The sequence below is a fragment of the Suricata suricatta genome, chromosome 14 (genome assembly GCF_006229205.1).
Source record: "Suricata suricatta isolate VVHF042 chromosome 14, meerkat_22Aug2017_6uvM2_HiC, whole genome shotgun sequence".
NCBI lineage: Eukaryota > Metazoa > Chordata > Mammalia > Carnivora > Herpestidae > Suricata > Suricata suricatta.
Window position 1 is genome coordinate 36,876,677 of NC_043713.1, and position 12,988 is coordinate 36,889,664.

The 12,988-nt window shown below is 39.3% G+C and overlaps 1 protein-coding gene across 23 annotated transcripts in view; it reads right to left on the bottom strand.

Annotated features, from left to right (window-relative positions):
- Positions 1–12,988, bottom strand: part of DTNA (dystrobrevin alpha) — a 255,612-nt gene that overhangs the window by 79,765 nt on the left and 162,859 nt on the right. For all 23 annotated transcript variants that reach the window (XM_029921418.1, XM_029921412.1, XM_029921415.1 and 20 more), the window contains exon 6: positions 3,453–3,538. In XM_029921418.1, coding sequence (XP_029777278.1) covers positions 3,453–3,538 — 86 coding nt within the window. The remainder of the gene's footprint in view (positions 1–3,452; positions 3,539–12,988) is intronic.

The following is a 12,988-nucleotide window of genomic DNA, read 5'->3' on the forward strand; positions in this document are numbered from 1 at the left end:
GTATACAGTACATAAATGTTAGCGATTTTTACTATTAATTTCATATCACATTTTTTCCCGCCATTACTCATATGCTTAGGCTTTGCCTCCCCAGTGGGATTGTTCTGTAATGTTCCCAATCATACTCTAAATCACCACTGTGTTTCCTATACCACCATACAATAATAGATACTTCAGAAGAATTTACATTCATTGATTCATTCAACAAAAATTAACTTAGCACATACTAAATGTGTAAAATTGTGTTAAGCAATGAAGGTACAGAAAAATCAGAACATAGTTCTTTTTATATTTATTTTTTTAATTAATGAAACAAAATTTTATTTGAAAATAATATCAAACTTAACAAAACAAATTGCAGGAATAAAAGTACTACAAAGGACACCCACATATCTTTTATCCAGATTATCTATTAATACTTTATTCCATTTATTTTATCATTCTATTATCTATCTATCTATCTACCATCTGTCTACATCTATTGTTTGTGTGTACATATGTATGTGCAAACATAATTGTTTTCTGAATTGAGACTGATTTGCACATACCATGGCCCTTACCTCTGAACACTGCAGTGGGTCCTCCCTACGAATAAGGGCATGTACTTTTATGAACTATAGCAAAGGTTAGCAAACTTTTTTGGTAAAGGGCCAAACAGTAATATTGTAGGTTTTATGGATCACACATGGTCTCTGTCCCATTCTTCTTTGTACTTTATACAATCCTTTTAAAATGGGAAAACTCCTTTTAGCTCATGTGCCATAGCATGTTTACCCTGGATTACAGTGTTGTTATCCACTTCCATATATTTAACATTGATAACACTAATCTTATCAAATATTATCTAACTAATGGCCATATTCCAATTTTGTGAATTGGTCAATAATAGGACATAGTTCTTGACCTTAGGGAGGCCCCAGTCCACTGAGGACACAGAGACATGCTTACATAATGCATCATATGATATCGTAAATGGTGACATGGTGGTGTACTCACACCTACAGAACAGTAGGGTGTGCAGGATGCAGCAAGGGCTCAAAGAGAGGGTTTCCAGAGTGAGGAGTGGGGCAGGGAAGATTTCCTTGTACACGGGTGACTTCTAGGTCTTAGGTGAACGAGGTGACTTCTAGGCCAAGTATAAAGGACAATCAGGGGCTAGTGAGGCTTTAGAAAATAGCACAAGGATGTGCACAGGCATGCGCAAGCAGGATGCACTCAACCCTCTTCAGGGAGTTCATTGTTCCAGGGGCCTTAGGTGATATTAGGGCATGGGGTGGGGGGAGATGAGGTAGAGATATGAAGAGCTTCCAGCCTCTTCTAAGGAGTTTAGGTTGTGTCCAGTAGCTGTTGGGGGAGATACTAAACATTTAAGGCAGGCCAGTGAGTTAGAAATATTACCATGGAGGTAGGTGTGGAGGAAAAACAACTACAGTTATAGAAACTCAACAAACCCATGGTGTTTGCTATAATGCTAGTCTTTTAAACAAAACCAAACAAGCCTTCCTCAGACGCTTTAGAACAGGCACCTGACATTCTAGGCTAATGGCATTCGATTCAGAATTCACTATGGTTCTTAGGGCCATCTGGGAGCCCCGAGAAAGAAGTACAAACAAGTGTCCCCACTCATTACAACAACAGCTTATAACTGGACCAAGAACAATTTGACAGAAATAGGGTGTCTTATTGGGTCGCTTTATGTTTAGGTTGCTATGTGCTATGTATGACTGCAGGGGGCGCCCTCAGACTCTAGGCAGCTCAGAGGCACGCGGCGGACACCCTGCACATCGGTTCCGGTGGCCTTGCGCATTGGGAATGGTGGTGTGACACGGAGTTGTTGTCCCCTCGAATGCGTTTTAAAGCACTTTGAAAAATTCATTTGAAAATTTTGTGTTCTACTTTTGGCTTTCTCAAATTTCTAATTTGTTTTCAGCAATTACTCTTGCCCGCACTCTCCAACTGGAAGAGACTAGTTGGAACAAACAAAATTTCCTTCATCCCTACGCACAAAAACAGAAAAATTGCCAGACAAGCACAGCTGGCATATTGGTTGCTGTGAATTCGCATCTAAAGAAGGGAAAACAAAACCCTTGAATCCTGAGAAATTCCATATCCTTTCATTTTACTTTTTCTTCTTACAAAAGCAATGCAGGAAATCATGACTTTGCCTGTTTTATCATTGAGTGCAGCCGGCAAAAGAAGACCAGAGAAAACAGAATCCCGCTCAGCACGAGTCAACCTCTGTGGTCTACAGGCCGATTTGCCTATATTTGCATCTTTAGTTAATGATTGTTACCGAAATGAGAAATATTGGTGACTAAAGATATTCATTTTTGACTAATTAACATTTTGGAGAGATTCTTCCAACCAAACTGCTTTCAGTTAAATTGTTTTTGTCAAAGTGCTCTCAATTGCCTAACCAGGAAACCACTAAAACCTTCCCAGGGTTAAGTATACACAGAATGACTCCTGAGCCCCAGAACTGGGGGCACCGGAGGCTGTGATTCAGGGCCACCGCTCTGGGACAGGGCAACCTGCTATATGTCTCATGATCACACTATCTGTTTTTGTGGTTCTACAGAATTTGTGACACGGAAACTTATTTCTGCAGACTGGAGGACATAATTTACTTCCAATGAGACTCATGCATGTGTTAACTTCTTTCACTGCACTAAAGAGGATTTACTTTGGCCCCCAGGTATATATGAAAATTTCAGAACCACCAGTGTAGAGAAAAAAAAGTTATGTTCAAATCCTAGTACCATCTTAGCTATTTGACTTCATTCTACCTCTCTGAATCTCAGTTTCTTTACCCAAAACAAACAAAATGCTTGTGTTTTCTTGGTTAAAAAACTACCACACTTAGTGATGAAATGTACATAAAAGGCCCACAATCACTCGATGCACCCTAGCTATCATGGTTTTTCTTTTTTGGGGGGGGGATCCAGTTAGTTCTCAGTCTATAGCGTGTCTATGTGATTTTTATGCCTTTACCCTGGCAATGTCTATTTTGAAACCTTTGGAATTCCCAATTATTTGAACAGCACTGGCTGAGAATAATGAGCCAGGAGTTTTGGCTTTAGATTACCTAAGAAAGGAAGGCTTCCCAACATGGCATTCATGTCCCTGTGATGAGCAGTACACCTGTGAGGTAGTACCGTACAATGAACTTGAAGGAGTATGTATCTTACTTTAATATTACAAAAAGTCTAAGGAGTGATACAACAGGTTATAACTAATAATAACCCATAAATAGAAGGAAAACATTAATATTAACATTTATCTAATATGAAAATACTTTTTTGACAAAATGCAAAGATCCATGAAGATTATATTTCAAATAGCTCTCAAAGAATGAGGAAAGTCAAAGTGGGCAGCACGACACAGCAGAAATGGGGGGAGAAAAATGTGGTGTGCAGGAGGGCTGGCAAAGGGAGACACAAAGAATAACTTACATCTTAATTTGTCCATGATCTTCCCTCCACACAACGTGGCTAAAGCCATTTTGACAGCAAATACTGAAATTTTACCATGGCCTTCCCTGTATAATGATAACAGAAAAAAAAAGGATGTCATTTGGAGAACTTCCAGTAATGCGATTTGACATTTTCTGTTCTGTAGAAATCATAGGACACTGTAGCTGCATACATTATGTGAACTTATCCATTTTAGAAAAGACCATGAATATAATTGAACACAAGTTTCTGAAAAGCTGTCTATTCAGTGTTTCATTTTTTCAAGAGATAGCAGAATCTTCCAGTTATTCTTTGTATATGTCACTTGTTCAAAGTGTGAGCTGGCAGCGAGAGGGATATGTACTATTAAGCCATGACTTACCATTACAGGACATGATTTTCACTCTGGGTTTCATAAAATAATTTTATGCATGATGATTCCACAGTCTGTGTAATTTAATTAAACAAGGTTTCAGGAAAATTTGTTTTTTTTTGGTAAGAGAATTCCTGAATTTTGTTGGAGGAACTCTGGGGATTTTTTCCATACACTTTTTTTTCACCCATCATTTCCTACCCACAAGCTGACTGTGTTTGTGTGATACATTTACTTTCAAAGAGAGTTGATATTTTAAAGGGGCAAAAGTAAGAGCTGTGTCTGAGCTCCTTCTACCAAACTGACATTAGAGCTGCCAAATCTTCATCGATTCAGGAAGTATAACTAACTTGTCCTTCACAAAATGTGATATAAAGGGCACACTGTAAGAAGTATCATATTCCAGCTAAATGATTTTGCAGCTGGGATAAACTGTTCTTGTATTGTTGGAATCAGATACATTAGTAACTCATTTCTTTGATAGTTGCTACTCTTAAGAATGATTAAAAGAGTTATTTTAAATAATGTGGTTGAAAGGTAAGTAAAATCAGTACTGACAAGGGTTTAATATAGAATAAATCATTTGTATGACTAAGATCCATATATGTGACATTTTAGAAGAATACAGTGTAATAAACAATCGTGTCTTTGTTCCTTACAAGACTCCAGAGACAGATGACGCTATTCATTCTTGTTGGTGTCATTCTTAGTGCAGAACCTCAAATACAGCCAGCCAGAATGCGACAGTGACTGAGCCCTAGGCTGGTGGCTCTCCCATTTATATTTCTAAGCCTAAGCACCAGGTCTATGGAATTATTTTTTGGATACCTCATGTCAAACCAAGTGTGTTCAATGTGAGCTCATTATCTTTACAAAGCCCTCCCATAATACTCAGACCAACCCACTACTACCTGCCACTGGTTGTTAGTCCCTTTTCTGGTTGTCACACTCACCATGTACCTAGTTACTCAAAAATCAATCCTGGGGAAGAAGTCAACCTTGACTTTGTTCTCTTCCTTAATTCATCACCACCTGAAATGTTTGAGGGACTCAAATGTACGTCTGAACTGTACATTAAGCCTGCTTTCCATTCCAACTGCCACTGCGTTATCAGCTCTCGTTTGAACATTTAAATGATCTCCCTGTTTGCACACTCACATCACAAAATTGACCATATTGGTTTTCTTAATGTTTACTTTTGAGAGGGAAAAGACAGACAGAGTGTGAGTGTTGCGGGATGGTGCAGAGAGAGAGAGAGAGAGAATCACAGAATCTGAAGCAGGTTCCAGGCTCTGAGCTGTCAGCACAGAGCCCAATGTGAGGCTCGAACCCACAAACTGAGAGATTGTGACCTGAGTCGAAGTCAGATGCTCAACCAACTGAGCCACCCAGGTGCCCTGATGATATTATTTCATTATTTAAAACTCTAATTGCTTCTGTTTGCTACAAGATATGGTTACAACTTTTATCTGTGTTCCCCGGTCTGACCTGCTACCATTTCTGTTGAACCTTACTCCACAGTCCCATGTTTAATGCCCTTGCCCTTCCTGCCACCTTTCCCCCAGGACTCTGATACCTATTCATTAAGACTCAGCTCAATATCATCACTTAATTTGCTCTGAAAACAGCTTTTCCCCGGATGTGCCCACAAATGCGCTATCCTCCACTTTGACTTACTGTTTAGCACCTATCACGCTGAGTGATCTTGACTTGTTTATTTACATATCTGCATGTAATTTGACTCCACACTGTGAGATTCCTGGGGGTAGAGACCATATATATCTTCTAAATTAGTTGAATTCCTATGGCCTTGTACTTTGCCTCCCCCAGAATTAGTGAACAATGTATTTCTTATATTAATTAATGACTACTAATCTTTATAATAGGTGCCCCTAGAATTTCAAATGGCCACTCATTTAGTTGTCTGCTAATTATAGAGCAGGTAGCTATAATAAAAATGTGATGATTTTGCAAAAAACCCCAACCTCGTTCAGAATTATTCCATGTGCATTGTATTCCCAATTGCATGGATAACTTGAAGTATCAAAATTTTACTTTAGGAAATCATTAGTTCCCTTTCCGAAGCTGAAACATGGTTCAAATGATGAGATGAGGGATCTACAATGTGCGGAGGAACAGGTGCAATGCAATGATAAAGGTTTCTTCAAAATGCAGAAAAACTGAGGAGCGTTATCCATGAGATTTCAAGAGCAATACAAGTTTTCTTCAATGAATCAGAGAGAAGAATTTAATTCAAGAAAGAGGATAGACCACAGATGAATATGGAACAGAGAGATCTCCACGGGATGAAATGATGATAGCTCACGGATGAATTCTTAAGTCTTAGCTTTTAATGAAGAAGCTCCTAGGGAGATTGCCAGTTCTGTATTGTTCTTGGAAATGCAAGATTAATGCTATTACATCCAGGAGTGGTTGTATCAGAGCTATCCTGCCAAATTGACACAATAAATCTAGATAAATCACCAAGTGGAGGGCAGCTCAATGAGAGATTTGCAGGAACTCAAGGGTGAAATTAGGCCACTGGAATGTATTGTTATGCAAGCCACTGGGCCATATTGCAAAGGTGACCCTGGTCACAAAAAAGGATTCAGGGGGTATGCAAGAATGTAGATCTCCGAAAGCACACCAATACAGGGTGAGTTTAGACTTTGCTCAGTCCCAGCAGTGAATAAACCTTGAAGTTGTTTAAGGAGTGACTGGAGATGAATGATGTCACAATGGAAACGGAGGACACCAAGGACTTAAATACAGAAGGATCTTTTTAAAGAACATTTTCAGTAGATATAACAGGACGAAGAAAAGGGTTGGGGAGAAAGATTTTTTTAAAGACCTTTGACAAGATTCCACACCAAGGGCCATTACTTAAAGTCATCTCAGGATCAGGATCCCTAGTGTGTGTGTGTGTGTGTGTGTGTGTGTGTGTGTGTGTGTGTGTGTGTGTGTGTGAAAAAAGAAGTGACATTAACAAAGTAAGCAAGGAGTAGGGAGACATTGGTGCACTCCAAGGGGAGAAGTCTAAGAGTTGTGCTCATCGGGAATCATCCCTAACGGGGCCGGGGCCGTATGATTCACAAACAGTTCCGGAAATCCCTTAAGTATCTAGGAAGTGGAAAGTCAAGCTCAGGAGGATGGGTAACAGGAAACTCCCAAGAGTCTGGTGCAAACCAGAAGGAAAATGGCATATTGTTCCAAAGTGAGTCTGCACACACAATGCCTCTAGGAATAAAGCAGTAAAGCTGCACATATGGAATGTTGGCTGTCGGCCACAATTCCGGAAGCAGACCTGCCAAAGTGTCCTGAGGATGGAAAACGTAGATTGTCCCTGACGCTGTGGGCCAAACAGCCTTGGAACGTCCGCACTAGGAAGAGTGCGAGAAGAGGGCTAGGCTCTTGCCTTGTTTGTATGGAGAACGATAGCAGCACATCTCCAACTTCATGTGTGGTCCTTTCTTTTTTTTTTTTTAATATTTATTTTTGAGAGAGACAGAGAGAGAGAGCTTGAGCAAGGGAGGGGCAGAGAGAGAGGGAGACACAGAATTCAAAGCAGGCTCCAGGCTCTAAGCTGTCCGCACCAAGTCCCACGGGGGGCTTGAACTCAAAGACTGTGAGATCATGATGAGAGCTGAAGTCATATTCTTAACCGACTGAGACACCCAGGTGCCCCCCGTGTGCAGTTCTGATTGCCACCTAAGGAAAGGGAGAGAGCCAGATATGTGTGAGAACACTGTATATAGTATACAGTGTATCTATCAGAACCATCCACTTTATGGGTGGGCTGTGCCTTAGAATTAAGGACAAGCCTGACAATGAGCTGTTCTTTGTAGATAAAAGTTGCTAGTTTAGTTGATTCTTTGGTAGGGTAGAAGGCACAGCCAAAATTTTAAAGTGTACTCTTAGCCTATCATTTTTTATTAAAAAATTTTTGCTTTTAAAGTAAAAATTTTTTTTCATATTTTCCCTTTAAATGTAGAGCAGGAACCCAATGTATAATACATGCTTTCCTCTTTTTTCCCCACTATTTGTTTTTTGGCAGAATGGAATATAGTCTATTTTTTTAGGCCAATTAGCCTGAAGCTCTTGCCAATACAAATTTCACTTTCTTATTTAGCTTGAGGTCAAAAACCACCCAATTAAATTGCTATGCTGGTATGTAATTAATACCTTGAAGGGTATTTAAGACAATCAGAAAATTAGCAAAAGTACAAACTTAATTTACTTTATAAATCCATGTTGCCTTAAATCTTCTGTTTCCCTTATACTTTGTTTTTTCACTCTGAAAACTTCCAAATTTTTCTGAGAGGTAACCAATTAAAATGGAAACAAGAGGGGTGCCTGGGTGACTCAGTTATCTGAGCTTCTGATTCTTGTTTTTCAGTTCAGGTCATGGTCTCATGGTTTACGAGATTGAGCCCCATGTTGGGCTCTGCACTGGCAGCAGACAGCCTGCTTGGGATTCTCTCTCTCTCACTCTCCTTCTCTTCCTCTCACTCTCAAAATAAATAAATAAACATTTAAAAATATTAAAAAATGGAAATAAGAAAGCACTCTTTGGTTAAAATATATACAGAGATGTGTAGAGTGTCTGTCTTAAAAACATACATTAAGGTTTGACTCATCATAGTAAAAAGCGGGTAAATGCATTACACTGGGCCTTTTTCATGATCTCAAAAAGAGACAAACTGATTTCTTTTAACTAAGAAGGTATTAATTTTAGGGAAAAGTTGTCTGGGAGGAAAAATCTGCTTTTGACAAGAAGGAAAAACAACAAATAGATATTGATAGGTTTGGGATGCTAGGCTGAATTCAGAACAGAATGTTAATTTTAAGTTGCCAAGTGAGTTTCCTGTTTGAAATTAGAGAATCTCATGATAAATGTTAAGTCCCTGAAAGTGAGGTTTTGATTCTGACTCTTTTTGGAACAAGCTGGAGGAATTATTTTTCTATTTGAGAGCACTCAAACCAGAAGCTCTTCTTTTACTCACATATTCCACAAAAACATTTGGTAAGCATTTTGATAAACACAGAACTCAAATTGCTCTTTCTCATACATTTTGGTGGCTTAATTAACTGAGAAAATTGTTTTCTCCTCTGTCTTCCACAACACGCCTCTATCATAACTCATTTCCTTATCGGGGAATCATTTTTTTCATATGGATCACTCATTTCATAAATCAACTGATATTTATTGACAAGGCCTCACAGGTTGGGGATATAAAGATGAATAAGGTATGGCTCCTACCCCCAGTTTGTTCACAGTTTATTAGAGGAAAGCAATCAAAACTCATTATTATTATTTTGGGGTTTTTTTGGTTTTTAGTTTTTGTTTATTTTGAGAGAGAGAGTGGGAGAGGGACAGATAGAGAGGAAGAGAGAGAGAGAGAATCCCAAGCAGTCTCTGCCCTGGCAACACAAAGCCAATGCAGGGCTCTAACTCATAAACTGTGAGATTGTGACCTGAGCTGAAGTCAGACGCCCAACCGACAGAGCTCCCAGGTACCCCCAAACAGGTTAATTTTATTTATATATTTATTTATTTAGTTTATATTTTATTGTCAAGTTGGTTTCCATATAACACCCAGTGCTCTTCCCCACAAGTGCCCTCCTCCATGACCATCATTCCCCTTCCCATTTCCCCCTCCCCTTTCAGCCTTCAGTTTGTTTTCAATATTCAAGAGTCTCTCATGGTTTGCCTCCCTCCTCTCCCTGGACTCTTTTCCCCCCTCTTCCCCTCCCCATGGTCCTCTGTTAGGTTTCTCCTGTTAGATCTATGAGTGACAACATATGGTATCTGTCCTTCTCTGCCTGACTTATTTCGCTTAGCATGACACCCTCAAGGTCCACCCACGTCGCTACGAATGGCCAGATTTCATTCTTTCTCATTGCCATGTAGTATTCCATTGTATAGATAAACTACATCTTCTTGATCCATTCATCAGTTGATGGACATTAGGCTCTTTCCATGATTTGGCTATTGCTGAAAGTGCCACTATGAACATTGGGGTACATGTGCCCCTATGCATCAGCACTTCTGTATCCCTTGGGTAAATTCCCAGCAGGGCTATTGCTGGGTCATATGGAAGTTCTATTGATAGTTTTTTGAGAAACCTCCACACTGTTTTCCAAAGCGGCTGCACCAGTTTACATTCCCACCAACAGTATAGGAGGGTGCCCGCCTCTCCACACCCTCGCCAGCATCTATAGTCTCTTGATTTGTTCATTTTAGCCACTCTGACCAGTGTGAGGTGGTATCTGTGTAAAGCCAGTTAATTTTAATACAGCACGTTTTTAAGAGAAAAGAGACCTCACCCTACTCATCTTTCTTCCTCAGCCTATCACAGTACCCAGTGCAAAGCAAGCTCTTAATATATGTTAGTTAAGTTAATGGAGGCACATGTGAAGAGAATTTTTTTTGATTTGCCACTTAAGTTTTATGTTGAGAAATACAAAAATGTTTGAGGAAAATTATGAAGTTTGGCCTTGGGGTCCATAATATTAGATTGTGCAGTTATGTGACACCTTGAGTTTGGAAGCAAGCACGTACATAATTGCTCTTGTTTGGAGGATGGTGAAGTTAACATGTTCACAGATAGAAATCCCTTAGTTGGCTGTGGCATCTCCTTGGGCTCCCCATCATGTTCGCAAAACATTTGGGGAAAGATTTCCTCATAACACCTGCCATGTGAGTTTTCCAGGAGTTTCTCCAGAATGGAAGGGGGCAATACTGTTGACATATCTTCTTTACCCCTATGAAATTCCTTTTGCCACTCACACAAAATAAAAGTCTGACATAAAGGTGAGTGACATTAAGATTCTTCATTTTATCTACAATTGTGAAAATTCTTTAGAGAGATTCTATTTTTGTGATAAGCAGGGATCTTGAAACACAGTATTTTCTACTAGAGCAAAATATTAGTGATTAGAGGAGAATGCTTCTGTGGAAGTCTTGAATTTAAAACGTGGTAAGAAGAAAAATCACCAAGCAACACTATGTTAAATATCTAGTTCTAGCCATATAGGCAATAACAAGAAAAGAGGAGAACATTTTGTTTTATAGACCTTGTCTCTTCTTCCTTTGCTCTCACACATCCACACAGCCTCAAATATGAACCATCCATTTCATTGGTGCACAGAGAAAGGGCTGTGTACTTTGTAGTACCTCTTGCATTAAATATCAAAATCATTTTTTAAACTCAAGAGGCAGAAAGATTTGGGCAGAGTTCCAAATATTTTATATCCACCAGTCTGAAGTAGTGCTGTGGTAGCTTTCATAGCATTGGGGGGACTGGGGGGGACTCAGGAGTGGGAATGATGTTCAAATGGCTCAGCTAGGTGCAATCAGTCAAACAGAAGGGAAGATACCAGGATTTTGTATTCTCTGTGAAAGACTATTATACGATAGATTTGGAATTCTGGATGGCTGTCATAAAAGTGACTCTAAATCTACAATGTAATATGTGTTAAGTCCAAATATTTCCTTGACATAAACTCTGTCAGATATGTTCTGAGTATCACAAACTGGAAAGGTTAGGAATGTGAGCACCACAAATACCCTGTAAAAATCCTGTAAATATCCTGTTCAGTTTGGGGTGGGGGAGTACTTAATTCTCATTAAAAAATGAAATAGAAAGCATGAATATAGCTGAGCATACACTGATGCCTGAAACCAATGATTCTTTCCCCCCACTGACCTCATCTAGCATGAAGCTGTATGACCTGCACATTATGTAACCTCCCTATGTCTCAGACTCATCACTTACTCAACCTGGAAAATTATAAACCCATACTGCCCAACCAGTGAGACTGTTGGCAAACAATAAATGGTCTTAGCTATTACTACAATTAGTAATATGATTACTAATTACATTAGTATATCATTACTATTGGTATATATAATTACTAATTATATTAGTATATTATCACTATCATTGGAAAACTGGCATTAAGAATATAGCTTAACACTTGGAAAGAGGAACATTTTTAATATTTATCATTGTCCTACTCTGAGATTTGTATGGCTGAATATATGTGAAAATAATATTTGCTGAAAGCAAGGCCACTGCCACCTAATCTACCTTAGGAAGAACTTCCCCAAGAAGGAAGATTGTAGTGAATTGAAATGAGATTAAGTCAACAGACTGAGGTTGTTCGTGTTTCCCAGGAAAGGAAGAACGGAGTAAGAGACTACAGTGAAGTCTTTTGTGAAAATAGGCTACTCCCACATTAGTAACCATGGCCATCTGTTTTCTGCTCTTGTGGAGCAGAAGCAAAAATAGAGGGAAAGAATCTAGGTGACAGAGCAGACTTGGACTCACTAGTCTTGGTAATATATTAGAGGTTAAGGAGGACTTAATTTCAGAAAAAGAATGAAAAGAAATTAGTGTGATGAGCTAAGAAAACTGAATCTTTGATCATTCATTCACTCATTCATTCATTCATTCACAGATTCATTATGAGCTGGATGCTATGCATACAAAGAATAAGAGATGGGCCCACTGTGTAGTAGCTTGAGAGGCAGTCGCGTAAATAGGAAGACATGCACCATAAGAGAATAACAGAATCATCTGTAAGGAACAGTAGGACGTGGGGAAGAGGGGGTCAACTCAGCCATGAGAAGTGAAGGGCTTCACAGTGGATCATTTTGTGACCCCACCTCTTTGAAAAGCCAAAAAGACTTTTAAGAATTATTTCCAAGGTCACAGTTATACATCAATGAAGCTGTTGAAAAAAATATTGTCATCTTATAACTTTCTGCCATCTTGTTTTTCTTTTGTTACTCTAAGTTTCCTAAAAAATAATAGTAATGGTGGGAGGAAAAGCTGCCTCCAGGTTGTTAGCAAACCAGGAAAAGGGGCAGGCTAATTCCTGGGGTGTGTGGAAGAAAGGAGATGAGATCTAGAGACTGGTTCAGACTGTTTTCTAATTCTTCACTCTCTGCCCCGACCCCTGATTCTGACACCTTTCCCACCCTTCCCAGCTACACCCATCATTTTCCTAGGGACTCAGAAGACAGCAACTGGGATGGAAAGGTCTGTTTAGAAGTTGGTTGGTAATTGACCACTGGTTGACTCTTGATAGGATATAGCTATTTTTAGAAGCAAAGTCAGAAAGAACAAACATCTAGACTCAAGGGACTGAGTATTCC